Below are 25,711 nucleotides of genomic sequence, written 5' to 3'. Positions count from 1 at the left end.
GGTGGAGCAGCACTGAGCATCCACAGAACATCACAAGCTCAGGCAAAGTGGAAACAGCATTTTCTGGTTGGATTGCTAACACGGGAATTGCAGCTGAGAAGGTTTTTATCAGCAATTTGAAGTGAAAACACAATTTATTAAAAAAAACAAAGTGCAAGCAGGGATGGTGCACAACTGGCAGGCAAAAAAAGCCAGTGCTGAACTGCATGGCTGAGTGTCACGTCTCAAACCCAGTGAGACCAGGAGCGTGGTTTTGGTGTTTAACCAGTTTCAACTGCAACCTGGCACTCTTTTACTTCCTCTGCAGACAACTTTTCTCACTGCTGAGGGAAAGAAAGCAACCTCATCACGCAAAACAAAACGGCTTGAGTAAAAATAAAGCCCAAGGTGGTTTGGTGGCCCAGGTCATATCAGGAGGCAGAGGGGTTACAGGCAAGGGAAAGCACCCAGAAATACTCATGCTGCCAGCCAAGAAAGAGATTACAGAAAAGGAGGCAGGGCAGAAAATTAATGCAAGTCCAGCAGTAAAGAGGCTGACAAGCCTCTTTCACACGCCACTAGCTCCCCCGTGCTCAAAACAGTTTGTAAACTGTTTCCTAAACACAAAGGGAAAAAAAAAACCCCAGACCTAGTCCTGACCTCCATGAATGAGTAACCAAACCCAACAGCTTCCTGCAAGCTTGTGGGGGTGAGGAAAATGAGGGCAGGACAGAGGGAACTCCACACTTCTCCCTGTCAAGTCTTGCTGTGGGCACAAAGATGAAGGATGCAACAGCTCTTGCTGTTCTGTCATGTGGGCGGTGGATAAAGGCCAGAAATAAGGGAAGGCAGCCCTCAGCTGACTGCTGGTGCCTGGCATTCCCACCCCAGAGAGCATCTCTGCTTCTTGCTGTGCTGCATGGAGGCTCAGCAGGGGCTGGCAGCTCTGCAGAGGTGTGGATCAGGAGCAGGCTGGGGGAAGCACTGCCATCCTCTGACAGCAGGGACAGCCCAGAACACAGCACACCTCAGACAGCATCGCTCACTTCCAACAGCAGAGAGCATCTAACCATAGAGGGGACAAACTTCCTGACACCAGCCACCCTCCTGTGACATGGTGCTGACACTCTAAGAGCTTGTGTGACTCCTTCCATGAGAAAAACCCAAGGGGACACTCCCTCCCTTTGGGGACACACCTATACCACTGCTCTGGTGGGGCTCAGATGTTTTAACTGGTGTGGAACAGCTCCAGCAGCATGCAGAGCATGTGCAGGCACTGCTGGGTTACTGGGTCCCATTCCCTCCACTCTCTGCACCAGCACCTAGTGTTGGGTTAAAAAACCCCTAAAAGCATGCAAAAGTCACCACAGGACATCATGTGTACCCTGCAGGGTTGCCTTTTTGGGGAGCCATGCCCCAGCAGCGGGGGGAAGGCAGCAAGTCTGTGTTTTCACCCTGCCCATCCAAACCACAGGTACAGCCCCAGCTGCCTGGGCTCATTTTCCAGATCAAAAGATCCTAAAATGGACCATTCTGAGGGCTTTGCCCACCTGACACCACAGAAGGATCAAATGAGAGAGCTCTGTAGGAGCCCTGCACTTCATCCAGCAAAGATTATTCATAGGAGTCTGCACAGAAAAAAATCAATCTTTCACTGTCCTGAGTGAAACCACCCGACCATGCTGGCAGTGAGAAGAAATGCTCCCACCAGCCTGGCAGGGATGCACCAAAAATAATGAGTTCCCCAAGCAGCTCCTTCTCTGTGCATCTGTATGGAAGAACAACCATCATTACAGCAATACATCATTTCCACTTCTGCCTGTCACTTACCTCCAGCCATGTGTAATGGAACAGAGTAACAAGGTGAGGGGAAGAGCTGAGAGTGGAGGGGGAAGCTCTCAGAAACAGGGGTGTCTGTGAGGTATATTTGCATGAGCAAAGTTTGGCCATGCTCAGAGACACCCAGCTCACACCACAACAGCCTCTGAACAAACCAGACACTCCCAGGGATAAAGGCAGTGACATCCAGGCAGCCCCAACTCTGAACACAGGTCACTTCTGCTCCCGTGTGTGACTGGGCCAAGAAACCCCCACCACAACTGCTACCAGACTAAAATGAGCTTTTATCCCTCCAGATGCAAAGCTCAAGCTCCACCAGATGAAAAACTGCATGGATTGAAACCAGGCAGGAGAAGGAGCCAGCCCAGTCACCCAAGTGGCTGCTGCCCAAGAGGAACAAGTGCACAGAGCAGGAACAACAAACATCACCAAGGAAAAACGGATGTGAAACGTGCAGGAGCTGACTGGGACAGGGCCCTTTTCACTAAGGACACGAGGCCTCTGTTGAGGAAGCAGCTTGGGCAGCCTCAAGCTCCTGCACATGCATTCCCAAAATTGCCTCATGGTGGTATTTACTGCTCACTCATGGAAACCCTGGTGCAGGGTTCCACACTCCCTGCTGCTGAGAAGAAAGTCTGGGTAAAGAAATGAAAGTTAAAACCTGCTCTGAATTCCAGAGCTAATAATTCCACCCCAATTTCCCTGCCACTGCAAAGGGGCTGTTGCTCCAGGGGCACTCAGCATCAGGCAAATCCAAAACCTCTATCCCTGACCAGCAGGCTGGAGGAAAATGGGAATGTTCCTGCAGCTGATGGACAGGGCCGTGACAGCAGATCTTGACTCTGGCCTTTGCTTTCCCAAGAGCTTTTCTGGTGGCCCTATCAAACTTTTGATGGTTCTACAAGGCTGACCTCTCACAAAGAGGCTAAGAGACTTAATTCTTTAATGATGATGAAGTATTCAGACATCTGGAGAGAAGTATTATTCAATTACTGGCCTGCCAAGGGAAAACCTCTCTACCCTAATCTTAGCTGCAGCAATCTTTATTAGTGCCTGCATGCTGCGTGGTAACACAAGGAAGTGTCTACTGCAGAGCACAGGCAGCAGGCAGCAGCAATTGTGAGAACCTTAACTCAGCATTTCCTGACAGGAGTGATTAAAATCTCAAACTCAGTGTAATATTAGCACTTTCTCAAGAGACTGACAGCCCGTTTGCCCTGTTTACTTTACCAATTCATAGCCTGCAGAGCAAACTGCTTACAGTACTATCAGATTTAAGATTAATACAGACCCATGGCAAATGAAACCAGTGGCAGAGAAGAAATGGCAGAGGCTCAGCTCTTCAGCTCACCAACAACTGTTCACGCTTTCAGCCTCCTTTTTTAGCATTTGTCATTGGAATTGCAGACAAAGTGACCAGATATTGCCAGGTAAAGGGTCAGCCTGGGCCCTCCTGCCCCTGCACACCCAGAAACGTGCAACGTACAAGAGACCACAGAGAGCAGCCGTTCACAGAATGAAACCCCAAAAGGCTGTGGCCAAAACAACCAAAACCCTGAGCACAAAACAGCCAGGCTGCAACTCAAACATCTCCTCAGCTCGCCCTGAAACTGTCCCTTCTCTTGTGTGCCAGCAGTGCCAAATCCAGTGACAGGGGAAGGGGCCAAACACAGATTTACACCCCTTGCTGTGCACAGGTGGTGTGTTCTTCCAGTTCTGCATCTTCCTAGAAAAGAGGATGGAGCAAACTGTGAAACAGGCAGCTTTGCCAAGCCTCTACCTAAAAGCACAGTGCAAGGCAAACTGCCAGCCCCACACGCTTCCCTCATCCCAGAAATAGCTGCAGTTTGAGCTGGCCTTTTCTCTCTTGCCATGCCACATTACTAACTCCAGCCTGTAGCCTCCTGACCCTGAAAAAAAGCAATTTTGGGGTCTTTGTGTAGAGCTGCATAAGGGAAAATGAAGTGAGTCCTAAGCAGAGATGTGTAAAGATGTGCTGACAGAGACAGCACACACACCAGCAGGTCCTGAGAGAGCAATCGTGCAGCACCTCATAAAGTGTGTCACATCACAGGACTGGCACCTCACCACCTGCACAGTGAAGACAGTGACCACTGAGGATAGAAAACATCCTCAGTCGATTTCTTGCCACCTGTAAAACAGCCAGCATCCTCACAGTCAAACCACCGTAGCTGGGTCTGAAACAACAGCCTCTGGCTGAAGGGTGCAAGCAGCCTCTCTCCCACACCCTGCCCAGAATGCATCCAGAGATGTGATATCTCTGCTTGCAGTGTTATATCTGCTGCTGGCATCTGAACTTACCCATTCTGCCCTGCAAAATCCCCTTCTCTGGCCCAGAAACAGCTGCCATAAGGCTCTGCTACCTGCAGAGCACAGCTATCAGGGCCAACACAGACCACAGCCTGCCCTGCCTTTTCGAGAGCTGAAGCTGGCAAGGAAGGGACTGGGCAGGCAATGACACATTTAGCCTCATTTCCCCAAAATGACACAGAACCGCTGGCACACATCCCCTGGGAGCAGAGCTGTTCCCTTCCGGCCGGGGATGTGGGGCAGAGGTGCTGCCAGCACCGGGGCTGCTGCTGCTGCTGTCCCGGCCTCGCACGGCCCTTCCGAGGCCAAACAGTGCCACACAGCGGCAACTCGGGGCTGCTCGGCTCCTCGCCAGCCAGGCAGCTCCACAAAACCCGCGATGCTGCGAGGAGCAGGCTAAGAGGCTACAGCTTCAACGAGGAAAGAGTCCAGAGCTTCCCCAAGAGCTGCTGTCTTCATCCAGCCCACGGATTCACAGCTCGGGAGCTTTGGCAGCGACACAGATTTAAGGTTTTTCCTTTCCACGTGGTTATTTTGGGTGATATGGCCCTATAAGCAGTTGTGCCAACTCGAGTGCTGCCCCACAGTAGGCACAGGCAGCCTGAGAATAAATACCTTGGCTGCCAGAACAGCGCCCAAACCCAGGCCCTCAGCTCCCTTTTGCCATTCTGTTTCTGATGGTGTGGCTTCTCCATGATCAGAAAGCTCGTACTTTTCCAATGTTCCAAGCAGAAAGAAATCAAGACTAATGGTAAATGTCAGAGTGTGTACAGACAATGCCAACAAGCTGCACTTCAGAGAGCACAGACCCCACTGAACAGAGATAGGGGAAGCTCCAGCACAAAGTGCTGCACTATAAACACACCCCTGCCTCCCACTTTGCCAGCTGCTACACTGCCTCCTCTGACAGCACTGCAAAAGAGAAACCCCCACAAGTGCCCCAAAAACACTGACAGCATCTCATGCCAAGCAGCTTCATCTGTGATTGATGGAGAAGCTGAAGCTTGGCACATTCCTTTCAGTGATGCTGAGGAAGCAAAAGTCCCCAGAAGAAAAGCTGAGGAGAGGGAAAATAACCAAGGGCAGAAACATCTGAAAAATGCTGCAGCAACGTGCCAGAGCTTATCTTTCAAAGCCCCAGGACTTCACCCCAGTTCCACCCAGCTGAAGTCACCAACTCATTACAGAAGCACAAATCCAAGAAGCTTTGGGCCCCACAGTGCACAGGGAAGGTTCTCCCAGCTCTCCTAAACTCACATCCTTAACAGCCATTTTAGGACAGGCAGCCCAGAGCTCTCTGGCAAGTTCTCTTGCAAGTCAATTGTGCCAGAGCAGTGCAAAGATTCCTGGAGGATGAGCTCCCAACCACCACTGCCTTTGCCCGCATTCCTGGGCCTGACAAACAGAGCTCACCCGTGCTCCTCCTGCAAGGTACAGCTGGACAGGCTCACAGGAGACACCACCACTTAATTATATTTTTAATTCTTGCAAAAGAAAGGTGCTGGTCTGGCCTCTCAGCAGAGCAAGTTATGCAAATGTAACACCTACAATGGAAATTGAAACCACGGTTTTCACATTCTCAGTGATCATCTGGCAATGGGACAAGTGACACACTTCCAGAACAAGCCTCACGACTGCCAGGGTCACTGTTAACCCTGGTCTCCAGCACCTGACCTCATTTCCCACCGGGAACCTCACCCAAGTTAGAGCCCTCAGAGCAGCAGCATTTTACAGCATCTTCTGTTTGTGCCTCTCTCCTGTTCCACATCAGCCACGCCAGCACGCGCTGCCAAGAAAGGGTTGGTAACAACATGTCTTAAACACGAGAGGCACGAGGTCACCAGCTCCTCAGCCTGACCCAGGCACAGCTCCCACAGGGAAAGCCAAAACACTGGAAAATTTAGCAACAGGAAAGCAAAACAGATCCAGTGTCATTCCATTGCATTCCAAACACATGAGACCGAAGCCAACCGCTGCCTCCTGCAGTACTCACGTCGCTGGGGCTGAGGTTCCCAAGCCCGTTGTCCTGCTCAGAATCCCGGCTGGACTCGTGGCCTTGCGAGGAGCGGGGGTGGGAGGGATGGATCCAGATCTCCAGCCTGGTGGCATCATCTCCCACCTGTCGCAGAGTGGATTTCTTGCCCTTGCCCCGGCGGCTGGGGCTCACATCCAGCACCTGATGTTTCCTCTGCTCCATCTGCTCGGACTGGGGACACAGGACACGTTCAGATCACCCAGGGATCAAGGGTCAGGGGAAGCATATCATTTAATGTACATGGAAAATCAGTCCTTTCCCCTGCTTCACAACAACAGTGACCATGGACACGTCCAGAATTTGGTTCTGAACTCCAGCTACCACAGGACAAGAAAAGCTGTGTCCAGTCCCAGGAGCGTGTGGCAGCCCCTGTGCTGTATTTGGAGTAACTCCCCGGGGCACAAAGGCACTGCAGTGTCCCTTATCCGTCCCCATGGGTGTGAGCCACCTATGGAATAAAGCAATGATTGCATGCCACGGCCATGCTGCAAACCACAGCAACCGACAGCCCTTGCTGAGCTCAGCTACATCAGTTTGTGACCCAGAAACAAGAGATTCAGCTGCCCAAACCACCCCAAAACCATCATTCTGAAGGCTGCCTCTCCCATGAAATTTCTTAGAAGTAGGTAAGGAGTGTCTCCCAGTCCAAAAGCCACCATTCTCTCCATGCTCTCCAGCACAGGACAGCTAGCACAGGCAGGTGCAGCATCCCACAGCCCAGCTCCAAGACTCACCTTGCGTTTTGTCTCCTCAAACAGGCTCATGAGGCTCTCCTTGGCAGTGAGGATGGGGTTGCTGGCAGCCAGGCTGCGCATGTAGTAGTACACAGCATCCAGCTTCCTCCTCTGCAAAAAACACAACAAAACAAGAACAAGTGGCTCAGAGCTGCCATTCCTCTGGGGCATTCAAAACCCAAGTGCTCTCATGTGTTTCCCCTTCTCTCTCCCTCAATACTGCCTGGGACAGACAGACACAGTGAGAAAGGTCATTTCCATGGAGGAAAGGTGCTTCTGAACTGCTCTACTTTAAACCAGCATCTTCCAGTGTTGGGAACTGGCAGATCCCTGCCAGCCTCTGTGCCTCAGCATGATGCTTCCATTGTCTGCTGCCACATCTTCCCTGAAGTCAGTTTTCCTGCATGGCTGGAGTAGCCAGCACAACTGAAACCCATGGAAATCACATGTGGATGCTGCTCAGACACAGGTTCAGTGATAAGATAGCAAACAGATGGCTCTGAGCACAAAAATCTCATGCAAAAAGTGGGCTGTGTTTTTAACTTAAAACAATTACACTCTCAACAGCCCACAAAACAGTCCCCAAAATCCCTGAGGGAGTAGCGTGTGTCTGACAAAGCTGCATGAAGCCACAGCAGCTGGAATCCACACAGCACATCCTGCCATCAGCCTTTTTTTTTCTTCTCAGAAAAAACCCAAACCATCTGAGCACTGCCCTAAACAATGCCTTTCTCCACCAGATGGAATCTCCCAGCTATCCCAGAGGCTCTCCCTGTGCCTGCACATCTTTGCATGAGGAGCATCTTACCGTGTAGATGGCCAGAAGTGCCAGCTGGTTGTACGGGCGGCCGTTTTTGGGAGCAATTTGCTGAGCCTTCAGGTACCAGCTAGGGAAGGGAAAAAAAAAAGAGAAAAGGTCACTGAAAGGACATCAGGCTGCCTTCCTTGTCCTCAAGGGTGCAGAATTCCCCTTGGAATTGGCATTTCTGCTGGGAACTGACCATTCCCACAAGTGGCCTCTGCCTGCAGGGGTGAGCACAGACAGTGAGCTGTGCCCATCCTGGGGAGGGATGGGGCACTGGGCAAGAGAGGGCAAATCCAGCTGCAGAAGGAAATACCCCTGGCTCACCCCACAGGTGAGCAGAGGCCAACAAGTGCTGATAAGTTCTGATGGAGTGAGAGTATATGGATGCAAAAGCCACCAGAAAATGTAAGAGCAAATCTGCCAGGCTCAGTGGTCTAAACTCTCCCTCCCCCTACTGCAGGATCAGCACAGGACAATTTCCACCACCTCCACTTCTAGATGGAGGGTGACTGGATCTGGCAGCTTGCTGTCTGGAACAGCAAAACCCAGTTACACCTTTCAGCTTTACAGGACTGCAATACAACAGGAATGAAAAGACATTTAAAAGGAAGCGAAAGACTTCTTTGGCTAGAGGCATGTTCAGGGATGAAATTACATCCATCCCTGGTATCCAGAGGCAAAGCTGTGCTGGAAGGACACAGCAGCTGAGTGCCTACCTGCGGGCCTTGCCGTAGTTCGCCGTGTCGTTGGCCTGTTCCCTGTACCGGCAAATGTCCCCCTGGCAGATCATGCACCTCTGGGCACTGATCAGGGCGTACTTCACCTGCAAAGGAGCAGCCATGGAGCACCTGGCACACAGCCCTGGCTCACCTGCAGACCCAGCGAGCCCACAGGGGCTGTACTGAGCCAAGAGGAGGTCAGAGACACACCAAAGGTCTCACAAAAGGGCAGCAGAATGAAATGACAAGGTTTCATTGCACCGGTTCAGCATTTGTAAGGGCAAGCCAATCCCCAAAACACCTCCTCTCTGACACAATATCCCACCTCTCTCCAGAAGGGGTTGTTCAGCCCATGACCAATTTGAGGACAGCTGTTGGATAAACACATCTCTGTGGGAATGGAGCTGGACTAAAATATCCTTTCCCAGCTGTCCCTGCACCTGCACTCACAGCTCAGGGCAGCACATCAGGGAGGCAGCACAACTGCCAGCTTTCCCTCATTATTCTGGATTCCACGGGAAGAAAAGAAAAAACACGTTCAATACCTCAGGAAAGGTCAGTGTGCCTTTGGACACAACTTTGCTTTATTCACTCTGGTCACAGAGCTGGTAAGAAACAAATTCTTTGCAAGAGAAGCTAAGAAATGTTACTGCACCAGAGTGCAGAGTTCTCCAGCAGCCGAGAAAGATTCCCTGCAAACAAACTGGCTCTGTCTGGAGTACAGCTGCCTGCCCCTTGGCAAGGGCAGCACACTGAGTGCAGCACCTTGCACAGGATTACCAGGATGAGAAGTCTCCAGGGGGAAGCCAACCTACCATTTTCCTGAGAGGTTTACTGCGGATGGCCATCCCATCCATGTAGTCCTCCAGCTTGAACTGGTAGGACACCTGCAGCTTCTGGAGGAGGCCATCAAAAAAAGAAGAGCCCTGAAAAACACACACACACAAACACACTTGGATGTTATGATCTTTCTAATGACAAGCACAAAATCACCACACCAGCCCTGCCACGTGCAAGCTTCATCTCCCTGAGGTTTGGGCTGCTCCTCTTCAGAACACAACAAGGAGGTTGGGGGATCTCCAGCCTCTGAGGTTTTTAAGACTGAGCTACACAAGTCAGGACTGACTGGATTTAGTGTTTAACGAGTCCTGCTTTGAGGAGGAGGGTGGACTAAAGGCCTCCAGCAGTTCCTCTTCTCACCCTACTTCTTTAAAACACATCTTCTCACGTCTGTCAGCCTACCTGGTACCAAACCTACCAAAGACCAAACTGAGCTGCAGTTTTACAAAATGACTTCCAAACAAATTTGGTAAAATTGCCACAAACACTTTCAGGGATGCTTCTGTTTAGCTTCACTTCAGGGCATTAATTTCATTTTAGCTTAAATCAATTTCTAATTAACACAAACACACAAAACCAAACCTTATTTAAATTGTAACAGATGTCTACCTCGACCTACACCTTGCCCACTAAACCATAATGTGCCTCTTTGCATAAAGATGACCTAAGGCACAGGGAGACATGAACAAGATCAAGATGCCCAGTTGCCCCATTACACCATCCCTTTCTAAAAACCAGTCAATCCCACCCAAAGGTTTAGTGGAATCTGGGGATGTTTCTCTCTTCTTACCTCATCTAGAAGCAAGAGCAGTTTGTTCCGAATTTCTTGGGCATTTTCCCCTTGAGGGTCCTTGAGGAGCTGCCGGAATTTCTCAATCACCTGGTAAAAAGCATTTTTCCACAGCAACTGGTCCACGTTCTGAGTGTCAGAGAACTCAATATCCATGAGGATGCACCGTTCATAGAGCTGCAGCATCTCCAGCCTACAGCAAAACACAGTCAGGGAAGGGTCAATGCAGCAGCAACTGCCCAGGAACACAGAAAACACGTGCTGAACCACCTGCTGCTCACATCCAGCTGCCAGCAGCACTCAGTGCTTCACACACATCCCCCCGGGAGATGGGAGCTGCTGCAATCTAACACCCTTCCTGCTCCAAGAGGGCAAATCCACGAGGAGCATCTCCCTCGTACAGGTGACTGAGAATGGATCAAGGCTTGGCAAAGAGCAAGGAGCAAGGCTACAGCTCTGCCAACAGCAAGGCACAAGTGTCTCCTGATCCAACACAGAGAACACACACACTGCCAGGCTCTGCTCCTTCTGAGCACAAGGTCTGAACACAGAACACAACCACGGGGCAACAGAGACCTTGCCATTAAAATGATCCCCACTCCCCTTCCAGCCAACCAACACACACAGCAGAGACACAGACCCTGCTTCCTCAAAAATGAATGAGTTGGGAACAATTGAAATAAAGCCTCAGAGTCCCAGAAATCACATTCTTCTTAGCTGCCTACAGCCCTGCCTGGATGCTGGAGCAGAATTCCTCCCCCCAAATTTAATAAAATACCTGCAGGCTAGGAACAGCTCTGAAACATGTGGGGCAAGCTAATGGTAAAGGGGATCCTCAGCTGTTCCTGCCTTATTCCTTATAATGTTTCAAGTCCTACAGAAACAGTAGGAGAGCGTGGATGGTAAAGCCTGGAGTGAAGCCAGATGGCAATGCCTGGAAGAGCCTGACAGGATAAGAGAAGAATGTGGTGGGTTCTTGCACAAAGCACAGAGCCAGGATGGGCTGCCTGACCCCACACAGTCCCCAAACCCTGTACACACACCTGGACAGCACAAACACCAAGGGAACTGGACATTTCTGCAGATGGATGTTGGGTGAAGTCCCCACACAGCTGGCAGCAGGCACTTGGACACAGACAGGACACTGCCAGCAAGGACAGGGTCAACTGTGCCCACATTGCCAGGGCAGGGTGGGCTTCCACAGGCCACAGCAGCACTCCAGGGTTTTCTCTCCCTCCACACAACAGCTCTGGGAGACCTCAGCTCCTCGAGGAAGACCTGAAACCTCTAATGCTCTTTCAATTGCAGATATATTGCACTCTGTGGTCTATAGAGCAAGTACCCAAAACAAAGAACAAGCCCCGAACTGAGCTCACTTGCTAGATTTGCTGTCAGTCAGCTCTGAAAAACAGCCTCCAGAGAAGCCCTGCAGACACAGAGATCACAAATAAACCTGAAAGATGCCAAGTAGAAACTTGTTACAGCCATGTTAACCACCCCCAGGGTAACACTATTACTTCTCTCCTGACAGACTGGCATTACCAGGCTACTCCCACTGGAGTGTCACCACACTGAGTGGCATCAAGAGCAAAACTACACTGGAAAGGCACTGCCACTGACAGCACCAGGAACACACAAAATTATTCCTGAGCACACACTAAGGACAGGTAAGAAAGTAAAAGTCTGACAACACTGAGAGCACTGGAACTGAGAAACATCAGCTCCAGCAAGAGCCAAAAATCTGCAGGAGGTGCTTGTCCTACTCCTCTGTGTCCCTGCAAGGCATTCACCAAGCACAAGAAGCCACGGTTTAGCTCCCAGCCCAGGGAAGTGACATCCATCCTCACCCACAGCTTCCTTCCACCACCCACACACCACTGGCACACAACAAACAGACCCAGCACATCAAAAACCCAGTGCCACATCTCCCAGCCACCGAGACACAGAGAGCCTCAAGGACACAATTCTCCTGTATTTCACCCTGGAAATGACTCACTCCCCCTTCTACAGCCCACCCACAAACCTCAGCTGGGCCATCTTCTCCAGCCCCTCGGGGCTAATGCGGTCTCTGGACAGGAGGTTGCTGAGCTGCTGCTCCTGGTTCCCAGCCTCACGCAGGAGTTTGCTGAGCTCCTGCTGGTGGAAGTTCCTCATCTGCTGCTCCAGGTCGGGGGGGCCCAGATTATTGGCGAGTGGGCCACACAGGTACTGCCCTGCCTGGCCAGGGTACCCGGGGTAATAGGCTCCTGGGTACACCCCGTTGGTTGGACCCATAGGATACTGCAGGGAATAGCCACCGTAGGGATACTGGGGGCCTTGCCCGGAGGCACGAGGGTAATAATAGGGGTTGTCAGAGTTTTGGAATTTATAGTAGGAGGGTTGGGCCTGGCGGGCTTCCCCCCAGGAGGTGGGGCTCACTTCATCATCCGTGTCTAGGAAGTGAAGCTGAGCAGTCTGGCTCTTCAGGGCGGGTTTTTGGTCCGGGTTGTTTGGGTCCCACAGCCGGCGGGCAGTGCCACCTCGGCCCCGGCTCCGGGGGCCTTTGCTGCCAGCCCCGCCCAGCAGGAGCCTGGGCCCGGGGTGAGTGGCTTCAGGGACACCCCCTGAGCTGGCAGAGAGGTCCGTGTTGGCAGGCAGGAACAGGATCCCACGGCCCCTCCCTTGGGGCTCCCTGCTCTGGCTCCTCGCCTCTGAAACCTCTAAGGCCTTCAGGGACTTTTTTTTATCTGTATCTGCCAGGGTGACATCCCTGTTCATGGTCCTGCTGTCAAATGTCACTCGAAAGGGTCCCTTGACTTCCCTGCCGTTGCTGCTCCATTCGCTCTCGCTCCTGGAAGCTCGGCTCTGCTCCGAATGCCTTCTCCTGTCCGAGTTCCTGCTGGAGACGTACACCTCAGCCTCATCAATCCTGTCATCGTCCAAGGAGTCCGTGGAGGACACGGAGAGCTGCTTCCTAGGACGTATCCTCTCCCTGGCACGCTCCTGCCTCCTCTCCACGCCGTCCACGAGCAGGGCTCCGTCCGTGCTGTTGCTGCTCCCGGCTGAGCTGGTGCTGCAGGTGCGGTACCGGCTGCGCCGCTTGTCCGTGCGGGAATAGCGCTTGGTGGAGCCCAGCTTGCCCGGCAGCACCTCATCCCCCGCCCTCCTCAGCCTCTCACCTCGCTCTGCTCGTCTCCCTTTATCCCCCCTGGAGGCTTTCACTGCTTCCCCTGCCTGGCTCCCCTCTCTATCCTCCTTGCTCGATTTCATTTTCCTGTTGTTGTCTTTCCCAGTGCTTTTCTCAGTCTCTTCATGTCCCTCGACTTTCAGCTGCTCCATCCTCCCGGTGATTTCCTCGCTGGCCAGGGAGGGTTCTTTAGCAGCAGAGTGAAGGCGTTTCCCAGGCTGGTAGATCTGTTGGTCTGGTTTCTTGGTTCTCCTGGGGGTCTTTGGACACCACTCATCCACAATGGGCTGCTTGGATGAGTTTTCCTGGCTTTGCAGGCTCCTTTTGGTCTCTGTTTCTTCCTTGTCCTGTGAAGGACCATTCTGCTTGGGGCCATTGCTTTTGTCACAGTCCTCCACAGCTGGAGCTCCCATTCCCACAGACTCTTTGTCCCCAGCACTCTCCTCCTTGTCCTCCTCAGCTCTGCTCCTTTCCTTCTCTGAGGCCTCTTGTTTTGGTGACACGAGTTTGCCCCTCAGTCTGGAGAGACCAGGTTTGTAAATCTCCTGGTCTGGACGCCTGTTGTCTTTGCGGTGCCTCGGCTCCTTCACCTCCTTCATGTTTTCTGGGGAAAAACAGAAGAAAGTTATCTCCAGGGACCAAAAAATATCATGACAAATATCCAAGCCAAGGCAAAGAGCCTGCCATCCTCAGGACATGTCGAGGAGAGATCTGAAAATCTGTTTAGCCAATATTTATGGGAAATCACGGAATAAAGTAGAAAATGAGACAGTGTAATACAACTGACCAAATCCTTGGCCTGAACCATTTACAAATCCCGTCCTGCAACAGGTTTTTCCTCAAAGCACAACACCAGACTTGAGCACAAGGAGTAAAGTTGTATCACCACAGGTTCAGCAGCAGCCACCTGCCTGCCCTTGGCGCAGGAGCTGCCATCCCCAGCAGCGTCTGGAGTCAAAGACGCCTTTCCCCCGTGCTCACAATCCGGTAACGTTTCTCTCCTCCTCTTTTAACCACATTTACAACAAAAAAAAATTAGTTACAGAGCCCAGGCCGGACCACGCACGGTTAAACGACCCACCAAAGCCTGGCTGTTCCCCGCTGCATTCTCTAAACTTTCTCCTGTCAGCACCGCGCACCGGCCGCAGCCCCGAACCTCCGCCGGTACCGGGGGCTCGGCCCGGTGGACCCCGAGGGGTTGGGACCGACCACCCCGGGGCAAAGCCGCCGCCGCCCGCCCCGCAGCCTCCCGGTTCTGGGCACGGCGCCGACCGTGCGCTCCCGTCCCGGACAGCCCCGTACCGGCGCCGGTGTGGCGGCAGCGCTGCCCCAAGCCCTACCCCAGGCGCAGCCGGGCAGCGCGGCCGCGGGGCCGTGCGCGGCCGCCTCTGCACCAAAGGCACGGCCCAGCAACGGGTGGCGAGTGCCCCGGCGCCCCTCACCTCGCCCGCCGCCGGCCGCGCGGGCCTGCGCCGCCACCATGTCCCGCAGCTCGGCGGCCGAGACGCGGACGCGCTCCAGCCCCTCCGCCATCTTGGCTGCGCCGCGGAGGGCGGGCGGCGCCGACGGCGGCCGCGCAGGGACAAACTGCCGCCGCGGCCGCGCGCGCAGGCGCCGCTCCGATGGCGGCGCTGCCGCTGGGGCTGAGCGAGGTGCGGGATGCGGAGCGGCGGCTGCGGGGCCTCATCCATCGCACCCCGCTGCTCACCTGCGCGGGGCTGGACCGCATGGCCGGCAGGAGGCTGCTCTTCAAGTGCGAGCTGTTGCAAAAGACCGGGTCCTTCAAGGTGCGCGGGGATGGCGGCGCTGCGAAGGCGCGGGGCAAGGGTCGCTTTTTGCGATGCGACACCCAGCAGCTCCCTCACCCTCACGGGCGCTGCCCGGGGATGAAGGAGGGGTGGGTGGCACACGGAGCACATCCAGCCCAGCACACACAGCTCTCCCTGCAGATTCGCGGTGCCCTGAACGCCGTGAGGAGCCTCGTGGAGCAAAGGCAGCGCAGCGGCCGAGAGCCGCCCCGCGCCGTGGTGACACACAGCAGCGGCAACCACGGGCAGGCACTGGCCTGTGCTGCTCGGGCAGAAGGTAACCTGTGCCCCCCACCTCCCCCAGCCCCGAGGGGCAGGCACTCGCCTGTGCTGCTCGGGCAGAAGGTAACCTGTGCCCCCCACCTCCCCCAGCCCCGAGGGTAAATGCACAGCTGGTTCCGTTCGGGAGGATGGAGGTCCCTCCTGCTCCTGCAGTTTGAAGTGGCCGCTGTGACTTTAGGGTTGACTTCCTCTCTCATCCCACAGGTATTCCTGCCTACATCGTGGTGCCCCGGACTGCCCCGCAGTGTAAGCAAGATGCCATTCGTGCCTACGGTGCCACACTGGTGCCGTGTGATCCCAATGACCAGGTAAGGTACAGGAGAGGCTGCCCAGGGATACTGCCCAGGCAGAGTGAGAGGTGACCGCTGTGCTTTCCCTTAGTCCAGAGCCGAGACAGCATCCACTGTAGTCCAGGAGACAGGAGGAGTCCTGGTGCACCCCAACCAGGAGCTGGCAGTGATTGCAGGGCAAGGCACCATCGCCCTGGAGGTGCTGGAGCAGGTGAGGGAAATGCACAGCCCAGCCCCTGCAGGGGCACAGCAAAAAGGGGGACACAAAGTGTCAGAAGCCCTCACACTTCCTTTCTGCACAGGCACCCCAGGTAAATGCAGTGGTGGTTCCCGTTGGAGGTGGAGGAATGGTTGCAGGAATAGCAGTCGCCATCAAGGTAGGCAACAGCTCATCCAGAAACCTCCCTGTGGGAAGGGCAGGACTCTCAAGGCAGGCAGCAGCTTTAAGCAGAAAGACCCTGCAGTGAAAGTCTCTGGGTGCCTGGGGTCTGCACGGCAGCAGCAGCAGCAGCAGGGCCTGCCTAGCCCCCTGCCCACACAGAAACAGAGGACAGGCACATACTGGTGTCACCCAGGTGGCTCCTCCTGCTCCCCCCAGGCTTTGAGGCCAGATGTGAAGGTGTTTGCTGCTGAGCCAAGCAACGTGGATGACTGTTACCAGTCCAAGGTCCGAGGGGAGCTGACCCCCAACCTCCACCCACGGGACACCATCGCAGATGCAGTAAAAACCAGCATCGGGCCCAACACATGGCCCATCATCAGGGATTTGGTTGATGATGTCCTGACAGTCTCAGAGGAAGAAATCAAGGTAAAGGCTCCCAGCTCCCTTCTCACGGTAGCTGCCAGCAGGCAGCTGCCTTCACCCCCGCCCTGCCCCTCTGCTCTCACCCCAACACACTCCCAGAGCAGCGCAAGCCCCGGTGCACCCCTGCAGCTGTGACACCCACGCTGTCTCCAGCTGGAAAGGGCTGTTGGGAGCTCTGCCCTTCCTTCCCAGAGTGCTGCAGGGATGCCCTGGAGCAGCCTGTGCTGGCTGCTGGGCTGACAGCTGCTGCCCTGTCCCGACAGCGAGCCACGTGGCTGGTGTGGGAAAGGATGAAGCTGCTGATCGAGCCAACAGCAGGCGTGGGACTGGCGGCCGTGCTCTCGGAGCAGTTCCAGGCAGTCCCCTGGGACGTGCAGAACGTTTGCATCGTGCTGTGCGGGGGAAACGTGGACCTGAGATCCCTGACCTGGCTCACAGACCTCTCTGGGAAAGCAGAATGAGGATGGAGTGGTGTTTCATGGAATGAAAACGTCACTCTGCATTTGTGCAGTGGTTTGTGCGCGACTGAAAACAGATCAAGTCCAAACATTTGGGAGTTTTTGTGGAGGGAGAAGGGAAGCTGGCATTGGTCTGTGTGGGGGGGCTGGAAACAAAGCACTGCCTGTTCTCCCCTCTCCAGCTGCCTTGCTCTGGCCCAGGCCTCCAGAGAGCTGCACTCAGTCACCCTCCCCAGCTGCTAGTTGGCTTTTCTTTCTCAGCATCACAGGAACTGCCAGCAAACTCCTCCACACAGCAAAATCCCCACACACCCCACGTGGCAGGGCATGAAACAATCCCAGTGGGACAAGGGTGCACACAGCCTCCTGGCCAGCACCACGACAGAGGCACTTAGGCATTTTTGACATTTTCCATTAAAATAAATAGCTATAGCTGGTACCTGAGCAGCAGCTGCCCCTGTACAGACCCCAGCAGTAACACATCCAAGGCATCAGTGCTATCCTCACAGTGCACGGGCCAAGAACAGCATCCAGGGAGCCAAGGCACAAACTCCAGCCATGCTGGAGACTCATTCCATCTCCACCTCCCGCTCTGGCAGTGCACTCTCACTCCTCACCCATGGCACAGGCTCCGGGACATGAGGGTCATAAGTCCATTTGGGAAAAACACGCTTGTAGAGGTTCAGCAGCACTGTGTCCTGGGACTTGAGCTGCCCATCAAAGTGGCACTTCATGTGGCCATGGGTCCCTAGGCAGAGGGCAGAAGAGGCCATTAGCAGTCTCTCAGGCAAAGGAGGATCACACCATGCCAGTAACACGGAGATAAACACCAAACCTACCTAGTGGCTCCTTGATGTGCCCTCTGCGTCCCCACTTTGTCCTCAGCTCCACGGGCTTGAACCACATCACATCCTCTGGAGATGGAAACACAAAAGGCAGGTAAGGAACAGGCTGTGCTGCACCAACATAACCACAGGGACAGAACTTCAGAACCCCTCCTCCCACCAGAGACCAGCTGTACCTCTGCTGAAGAACATGTATCGCACGACAGCCGTCTTGGTGAAGATCTTGAAGGGGTGGCCACTGAGCACCAGGCGCTTGATGACGATCCTGTCGGGGTCCACGGAGAGCAGGGAGCCCGTGGCAATGAGGTCGTGCATTCCTGCCAGGCAGAGCCACCAATGCACCAGGGCAGGTGCCTCCATCACCCCTTCCCCACCACAAACCCCTTCCCCAAAGGGCTGCAGGCCCACAGCAGGGACACACAAGTGACAACAGGGATGGAGATGAGCTCGTCCCCAACAGCAGGAAGGGAACAGCTTTTTCAAGTTGTACTTTCTGGAGAGATGCACTTGTAAGCGGGGTATGGGGACAGTTTGTTTCCCAGACACCACCTCCTCAGCATTTATCAACTCACCATTACTTCTCTGTTTGAAAAGCAGCACTGAGGCAGGAGGGAAAGTGATGGGAGCGTAGACAGTCACCACCAGGGCAGCATCTGGGCGCAGGAAACGCTCCAGCTTGTGCTTGTCAGCTAGGACAGAGCAGCAATGATCAAGTTCAGGCCAAGAGCAGTCCTCAGAGCTGTGAGAAACCCCAGAGCTCATCTTCCCTGTTCAACAAACACCCCTCCTCTGCTGGCACTGAGTATCTGGGAATGCAGGTGATCCTCTGGCATGGAACCTGAACCTTACCCAGATCAGTGAACCACCTTTCCCGAGCCATTCTACTCCCCATGATTTAGTGCCTGCCCTGGAAGCCTCAGAGCCTAGGAGTGAATCTTCACAAGAATCCTTCAGCCAGGTTCAGACACCATGGCTAAGACATCACAGGCTTCCTGCTCCAGAATTCCCAGCCCCAGTGCTGCTGTACCCAGTCCCTGCCAAACCTGAGGTGTGCTGGGAGAACAGGGGGGATGCTCGGAAGCGTCTGAACCCGCAGTGGAAGATCAGCTCCTCCTTGGCCCTCACTGGCTCGCTGTTGCCCGGATGCCGACGCACCAGGAAGTTCAACACGGACATCTGGGAGAGGCAGCACAGTGAGGGGCTGCTGGCAGCGGGTGGTGGGCAGCAGAAAACAACAGGACATTGCAGCAGAGATGAATGCCCTCAAAAATGGGGTCCCAAAAGGTCGCTAGTCACCAGTGCCAGGCTCAGACACTTTATCCTAAACCCCCCAGGCAGTTTCTGTGTGCTCTGACCTGCTCTGAAACAGGAGCAATATGGGGAGATTTCAGCCCAAACCCTGTGCAGCCAGACCTCCCCAAACCATGCAGCCTGAAGGAACAGGGAGCTGCACATCCCTCCAAGGTTTATCCCTTATGTTCACCTTTTGTTCGTGGGGAAGCAGTGAGAACAGGACCAGGGGTTTCCCCTCCTTGAAGCTCTCCATCACCGAGACAGGGACATTGCAGACATGAAGTGTAACGTACCAGCCCACCTGCCAAGACAGGAGCAGTTGTGAACACTTCTCTCAACAACAAAAAAAAAAGTGTCAGAAGATGTGCCTGGATTAGGGAGGGAATCCAGGAGAAAACTGTCTGAACTTAGGGCTTCCTGCTAAGAACCAGCTGGCTGAAAGATCCACCCAACCACCTCCCTGACAAGTCACTCCTCTTGGGAGCAAAGGCACACTACAGGGAAAGAGATCAGCAAAAGGGAATTACCAATGCTCCTTCAGTCTCCTCCTTCTCTATTTGCCTGAAGAGGTTCTTTCTGGTTCGGGAGAAGTCCTGGAACTGGAAGATCCTGGCATAATCCCGTGGAAGATTCTCTTTGGGGTCCCAAGGAGAAGTCCGGAAGCTTTTTAGCCCCCTGTACTTCTGGAACCTTGAGAACAGAGAGCAGGAAAGACAAATTACTTCACCAACTGAGGTGAATCCCATCCTTCACCACCACCTGTGGTCTGCAGGGTCTCACACCCTCAGGGAGGACAAAGGGTGCAAAGCAAACATTAGCCCTCAGGAAAGGTGGTGTTGAAAAGAGAGCTAAAGCCAGCAGCCAAATCCCCAAACAACGTGTCCTTGCTTCAGGGCCATCCTCCTCCCTCTCCCAGGTCAGGACCCAGCTCTCCCTGCCAACTAGTGCCTGCTCTGGAAGCCTCAGAGCCAGAAAGAATCTTCACAAGAGTCCTTCAGCCAGGTTCAGACACCACGGCTAAGACATCACAGGCTTCCTCACCAATCTAAACAGAAAGGCACCTTCCAGTTCCTCTCCCAGCAGAGCATCCCATTTCTTACCTGACTCTGGCAGGCACATCCCGTGGCGTGTCCACCTCATCTGGAAACATCTCATCCATTCTCTCCTGCTTGTATCTCTCCAGCATCTGCTCGTCCTCCTCCATCTTCTCGTCGTACTGGTCATCCCGCAGGCACTCGGACACGGTCATGGTCTCACTCTCCTCCTCCCCAGCTTCCCCCTCACTGCTGTCCCCCTCCTGGCACAGGGCAGCACAAAGCCTGTGAGCACACAGAGCTGTGCATGCAGCACTGGCACCCTGGGTGTGCTCACATTGTGGGATTTAGGACCCCAGCCCATCATTTTGGGGTCTAACAGGCCAAAGAAGCAACGTAATACACGTGGGGATTTAAGAGCAGAGATCCAGGCAAGTCCTGGCTCTGCATCATGCCCTTGTACAGACAAAGCAAGCTGGAAGGACAGAATCTTTCTAGAGCATGCAGTAATGGCCTGGAGATCACCTGTACTATCAGCTCTTGGAGGTACCTGAGAAACTGCCTCTTCCATCAGATCATCCATGTCGTCATCTTCGTCGTCATCATCATCATCTTTCTCACTTCCTTCTTCTCCATCATCCACAATCCAGGCAGCCTGGTACTTGGATGTGCCTTTGGGGACCTTCACCACCCTCCTGTTTGCCTTCAGAGATTCTGTAGGATTCCCACCAGTGGTTAATACAGGAACAGTTCTCCTTCCCCTCGGCAACCTTTACACCAAGGCAGCCAAAACCAGATCTAGACTAGAATTGCCTTTTTCCCAGCACAGAATTTGTCAGGACAGCCAAAACCTGCTAACTTGCCAGGCAAACCACACAGCCTGCTGGCCACCTGATGGGACTGGGGATGGAAGCCATCCCAACTAAATGCTTCTTCACAGCCACCCTGGTGACAGAGGTTCCTAACAACCCTCTAAGAAGGACACAGAAGAGATACAGAACTATTGCTTCTGCTCACCCTCTGCTTCCTGCAGTTCTTCTTCAGTGGGCCACGTCTGCTCCCCTTCCATGGGATCAGGAACCACTTCTGACTGTAGAGACTCCTGCTTGCTTGGATCTGCCTTCATCAGCACCTTGACATCTTCCTCCATCTCAACAGCACCATTTCCAGAGTCATCCTGAAGGGGAAGAGCAGAGTTCCTAGAGCTGAACACACCTAACTGAAGCTTGCAGTCAGTCTCGGGTGAAACTCCCTTCATAATGTCGTGACATAACCCTCATTACACACTGCAGGCACAAAACCTCAGCCCAGCAGCAGAACACAGAGAGAATTCTCCTTCCCCTCTCCTCACCCACATACCCCCAGCTGTATTTTCCCCAATGAAAGTTTAGAAAACTTATGTTCTAAGAGGACTGGCAAAGCTCTCACCCCACACACCTGAACCTCCATGTCCTGGCTCCTCTTCTGTCCTCTAACCACCCGTGGGTTCAAAGAGAGCGGGTCAGGGGGAGCATCCACCTGGCTCAGCTGGAAGTCCCCGTGCCCCACGATGTGCACCAGGCTGTTCACGTTAAGGGTCTGTCCCCGGACAAAGCCGGACACCTTCAGGGTGCCCAGCAGGTCGCTGTCCTGGCTGGGCACAAACTCAGCAGCACGGGCCAGCAGGTGAGCGCGGCGGTCCCGGAAAGCCAAGTGCCTCTGCTTCTGGGAGCTGAGGTGCCTCAGGAGCAGCGAGGATTCCTGCTCTGTGTTCAGTGGGAACAGCTTGGCCTCAGGGAAACGCTTCTCGATGGATTTGGAGAGTTTCTTCCTGGCATCTAGCCTCTTCTTAGGGGGCAGGTCAGTGCCTCCCGGGACAGCCAGAGCTGCCGAGCAAAGAACAGAGCTCCCATCAGATCCTAAACCTTCTGATGTTCTTTTTACCAAACACAGGCAAATGCTTGGATGTCAGCAGCCCAAATGGCCAGATTTGCACCACAGGTACAAAGGGAGTTTCACTGGTTTCAGTAGTGCCCAGCAGGACAAAGAGCAACAGCCATAAACTGAAATGAAAGAACTTCCACCTCAATATAAGAAAAAAATTATTTTCACTGAAGGTGACAGAGCCCCGAAATTTAATTACTGTGACACTCATTCTCCATATTAAGCACCCCCAGAAACCCAAAACATTTCTCACCATAACTGGGGAGCCCCTGTGCAAAGAGGCAGGAGAGGCAGTGTTCCCCTGCACTGTCCCATCCATCCACAGGGTCCAGGATGAACAGCAGGGAGTCAGCAACCTTGGCAAGGTCTAAAACCGCGTGAAGATCCCCTGCACCCAAAACACCTCCATTAGTGGGGCTGCCAGAGGCACCAGAACCAAGAACCCAAGCAACAGCAGTGCCTCCTCACCTGCCTGGGCTGTGACAAAGCGCCAGCGCTGCTTGAGCTGTGGGCAGAGCAGAGCAAAGCCACCAGCTCCGCCCTCATCCGCACGGACAATGGCCGAGTCGAGGCTCTGCAGCAGCCGCAGCGAGTCCTGCGCTGCAGCTTTGCTGTGCAGCGGCACCACAACCACCAGGTGTGGGGGGCTGTCCCTGCTGCCAAGGCTGCGCTTCTCTGCCAGCACCTGCGGGCGAGGGCAGCGTGTGAATGCCCCGAGGGCAGAGTGTGAATGCCCAAAGGCAGAGTGTGGATACCCCCAGGGCAGGGTGTGGATGCCCCAGGGCAGAGTGTGGATGCCCAAAGGCAGAGTGTGGATGCCCCAGGGCAGGGTGTGGATGCCCCGGTGCAGAGTGTGGATGCCCAAAGGCAGAGTGTGGATGCCCCGGGGCAGAGTGTGGATGCCCAAAGGCAGAGTGTGGATGCCCCAGGGCAGGGTGTGGATGCCCCGGTGCAGAGTGTGGATGCCCAAAGGCAGAGTGTGAATGCCCCGAGGGCAGAGTGTGGATACCCCGGGGCAGAGTGTGAATGCCCCAGGGCAGGGTGTGGATACCCCGAGGGCAGAGTGATGGATGCCCAAAGGCAGAGTGTAGATGCCCTGGGGCAGAGTGTGGATGCCTCAGGGCAGGGTGTGGATGCCCAAAGGCACAGTGTGGATGTCCCGAGGGCAGAGTGTGGATGCCCCCAGGGCAGGGTGTGGATGCTCCGGGGCAGAGTGTGAATGCCCCGAGGGCAGGGTGTGCATGCCCCGAGGGCAGAGTGTGGATGTCCCAGGGCAGGGTGTGGATGCCCCGGGGCAGAGTGTGGATGCCCCAAGGCAGGGTGTGCATGCCCCGAGGGCAGAGTGTGGATGTCCCAGGGCAGGGTGTGGATGCCCAAAGGCAGAGTGTGAATGCCCCGGGGCAGAGTGTGGATGCCCCAGGGCAGGGTGTGGATGCCCCAGGGCAGAGTGTGGATACCCCAGGGCAGAGTGTGGATGCCACCCCGAACGCGGCTCTCCTCCCGCCCCCGACCCAGGCCAGACTTCCCCACACCGCACCCGCTCCGGTAACCCTCCGCTTGACCCGAACCGGGCCTGGCACCCGCTCGTTTCCTCCGCAAAAACCCAAACCGGCTCCACTGCACCGCCCGCATGCAGAGCCCCACGGCCGCAGTTCAAGCCCCCTCCGGCACAGAGCCGACCCGTTTCCCGCTGCCCCGCCACAACCGGCCCGGTTCCGCCGGTGCCTCACCGCCTCCTTGCGCTGCCGGCGGAGCTGCAGCGCCTGATGCCGCCGGTCCACCCTGCTCAGGTCGCGGAGCCGCCGGCGAGGCTGGGCCTTGACGGGGACGCGGCCTGAGGGAAGAGAGCGGTAAGGCCGGCGGAGGGGCGGCGGGGAACCGCGGGGAGCCGGTCCCGCCTCACCTCCAGCGCGGCGCTGCGAGGAGCCGCTGTGCTTGCCGCCCTTGTGCGCCTTGTTCTGCTGCTTGAGCGGCCCGGGCCGGTGCGCGCCCGCCGCCGCCATCACCATGCTGCCGCCTCGCCTCCGCCGCCGGGCGCCACTTCCGGAGCGACCGGAACCGCGGGACCGCACGTGGGCGGAGAGGGGGCGGGACCGGAACCGGGAAAGGAGCCCGGGACGGGGACTAGGACCGAGCCCCAGGAAAAGAGCCCCGGGGCCAGGACCGAGCCCCGGGAAAGGAGCCAGGGACGGGGACCGGGACCAAGCCCCGGGAAAGCAGCCAGGGACGGGGACCGGGACCGAGCCCCGGGAAAAGAGCCCCGGGGCCGGGACCGTGCCCCGGGAAAGGAGCCCGGGACGGGGACTGGGACTGAGCACCGGGAAAGGAGCCCGGGACGGGGACTGGGACCGAGCCCCGGGAAAGGAGCCCCGGGGAAAGGGCAGGGGCGAGCCCCGGGAAAGGAGCCCGGCAACGGGACCGGGACCGAGCCCCGGGAAAGGAGCCCGGGACGGGGACTGGGACCGAGCCCCGGGAAAGGAGCCCGGGACGGGGGCCGGGACCGAGCCCCGGGAAAGGAGCCCGGCAACGGGACCGGGACCGAGCCCGAGCCCCGGGAAAGGAGCCCTGGGACGGAGACCGAGCCCCGGGAAAGGAGCCCGGCAACGGGACCGGGACCGAGCCCCGGGAAAGGAGCCCGGGACGGGGACCGGGACCGAGCCCCGGGAAAAGATCCCCGGGGCTGGGACCGAGCCCTGGGAAAGGAGCCCGGGACGGGGACCGGGACCAAACCCCAGGAAAGGAGCGAGCCCGGGAAAGGGCAGGGGCGAGCCCCGGGAAAGGAGCCCCGGGAAAGGAGCCCCGGGGTTGGTGGCCGTAGCGCCGCTGGGCAATGAGACGCGGAGGCAGAGCCGTTCGTTCAGCGCTTTATTGGTTGGTTCTTTGTACAGGTATTTACACGGAGAGGGAGGCAGGGCTCGGCCGCGCTCCGGGAAGGGGCCGGAGGGATGAAGGAGTTGGGGAAAGGCCCTGCCGAGCGTCTGGCATCGCGCCCGGGCACCAGGACAGGGCAAAGCCTGCTGGAGTGGAAACATTCCTCCCGTGGCCCGGTCTGTTACCGCGGTGACCTCGGTCTTGCCAATCATTATCCAGGCAGGAATGTCCGTTCCCAGGCAGAGGCCTCAGCCCCCATGGGACATCACCCCAAACCCCAGCAGAGCCTGCCCCGGGATCACTCCATCCCTCAGGGGTGGAGCAGCTAGGTTAAACATTCACAGGGGTGTTGCAATTGCCAGGAAAGCCGAAGCAAGCCGAGGGAGAGGCAGGGCAGCTGCATGGGAAGGGAAAAGCAGGTTCCTACAGGTTCCTGCTGCCTCTGAACTTGAGGCATCTTCCCACCTCCTCCTCCTGAGAGGAAATCAGCATGACAGCAGCAATGTCGGGTTGTCAGCTGTGAATGGTCTTTAGGGATCCTTTCCTACCCCTAAAAGCAGACTGGCTGTTTAAACCTTTGAAACTCTAAATATGAGCACTACCTGAGAGGAAGGAAGACATGAAACTGAAGAGACTGGTGACAGATGAACACTGCAGTGATTGAGTCTCTCTAAACAGGAATCCAGTGGCTGTGGCACAGCATGAGAGTCTCCCCCAAAGGCTGTTTGCCCACAGCACTGCCTCAGCTCTGCCTTGCAGAGCTAAAGGCAAACAGCCTGCTTAGAGGGAGTTCCAGGGAACTAGGATACTTCTAAATCAAAGAAAACATCCCGTGAGTTAGTTATACCTTGTCATTTAAGCAAG

At 55.5% G+C, this 25,711-nt stretch overlaps 3 protein-coding genes and 2 non-coding genes across 8 annotated transcripts in view; 1 reads left to right on the top strand and 4 right to left on the bottom strand.

The window, feature by feature from the left end:
* The window catches only part of SMG6 (SMG6 nonsense mediated mRNA decay factor), a 104,988-nt gene extending 90,172 nt beyond the window's left edge, over nt 1–14,816 (bottom strand). For both annotated transcript variants that reach the window (XM_030288064.4, XM_012568706.5), the window contains exons 1-8: nt 14,681–14,816; nt 12,096–13,842; nt 10,073–10,265; nt 9,258–9,368; nt 8,440–8,546; nt 7,727–7,805; nt 6,919–7,029; nt 6,143–6,355 (exon numbers count right to left, since the gene is read on the bottom strand). In XM_030288064.4, the coding sequence (XP_030143924.4) occupies nt 6,143–6,355; nt 6,919–7,029; nt 7,727–7,805; nt 8,440–8,546; nt 9,258–9,368; nt 10,073–10,265; nt 12,096–13,842; nt 14,681–14,771 (2,652 nt within the window). In that variant the 5' untranslated portion in view covers nt 14,772–14,816. The remainder of the gene's footprint in view (nt 1–6,142; nt 6,356–6,918; nt 7,030–7,726; nt 7,806–8,439; nt 8,547–9,257; nt 9,369–10,072; nt 10,266–12,095; nt 13,843–14,680) is intronic.
* Nucleotides 14,812–16,925, top strand: SRR (serine racemase). Of its 3 annotated transcripts, none has more exons than XM_030288089.4 (7): nt 14,812–15,025; nt 15,176–15,323; nt 15,533–15,636; nt 15,710–15,829; nt 15,921–15,995; nt 16,217–16,426; nt 16,687–16,925. In XM_030288089.4, the coding sequence occupies exons 1-7, from the start codon at nt 14,861–14,863 to the stop codon at nt 16,882–16,884; spliced, it is 1,020 nt and encodes a 339-aa protein (XP_030143949.4). In that variant the 5' UTR covers nt 14,812–14,860; the 3' UTR covers nt 16,885–16,925. The 3 variants fall into 3 exon arrangements, with proteins under 3 accessions (XP_030143949.4, XP_002194521.7, XP_072793354.1); XM_002194485.7 differs by having other exon boundaries at nt 14,813–15,025; nt 15,188–15,323; XM_072937253.1 differs by lacking the exons at nt 14,812–15,025; nt 15,176–15,323 and adding an exon at nt 15,362–15,391 and having other exon boundaries at nt 15,715–15,829.
* Nucleotides 16,926–17,272: 347 nt separating this feature from the next.
* TSR1 (TSR1 ribosome maturation factor) lies at nt 17,273–24,037 on the bottom strand. Its single transcript, XM_030288071.4, has 15 exons — nt 23,880–24,037; nt 23,707–23,810; nt 22,445–22,661; nt 22,230–22,364; nt 21,491–21,918; nt 21,071–21,230; nt 20,604–20,767; nt 20,120–20,316; nt 19,547–19,709; nt 19,210–19,320; nt 18,770–18,902; nt 18,299–18,415; nt 17,903–18,043; nt 17,721–17,795; nt 17,273–17,629 (listed from the first exon to the last, which is right to left on the bottom strand). The coding sequence occupies exons 1-15, from the start codon at nt 23,983–23,985 to the stop codon at nt 17,451–17,453; spliced, it is 2,430 nt and encodes an 809-aa protein (XP_030143931.4). The 5' UTR covers nt 23,986–24,037; the 3' UTR covers nt 17,273–17,450.
* On the bottom strand, nt 18,630–18,722 carry LOC115497839 (small nucleolar RNA SNORD91 family). The gene has a single exon (XR_003963415.2). It is a non-coding gene; the product is annotated as a small nucleolar RNA SNORD91 family (small nucleolar RNA).
* On the bottom strand, nt 19,969–20,059 carry LOC115497840 (small nucleolar RNA SNORD91 family). Its single transcript, XR_003963417.4, has one exon. It is a non-coding gene; the product is annotated as a small nucleolar RNA SNORD91 family (small nucleolar RNA).
* Nucleotides 24,038–25,711: the final 1,674 nt, after the last annotated feature.

This window comes from Taeniopygia guttata, chromosome 19 (genome assembly GCF_048771995.1).
Source record: "Taeniopygia guttata chromosome 19, bTaeGut7.mat, whole genome shotgun sequence".
In the NCBI taxonomy this organism is placed as follows: domain Eukaryota; kingdom Metazoa; phylum Chordata; class Aves; order Passeriformes; family Estrildidae; genus Taeniopygia; species Taeniopygia guttata.
The sequence above is the reverse complement of the archived record's forward strand: the minus strand, read 5'-3'. Positions and strand labels throughout refer to the sequence as shown.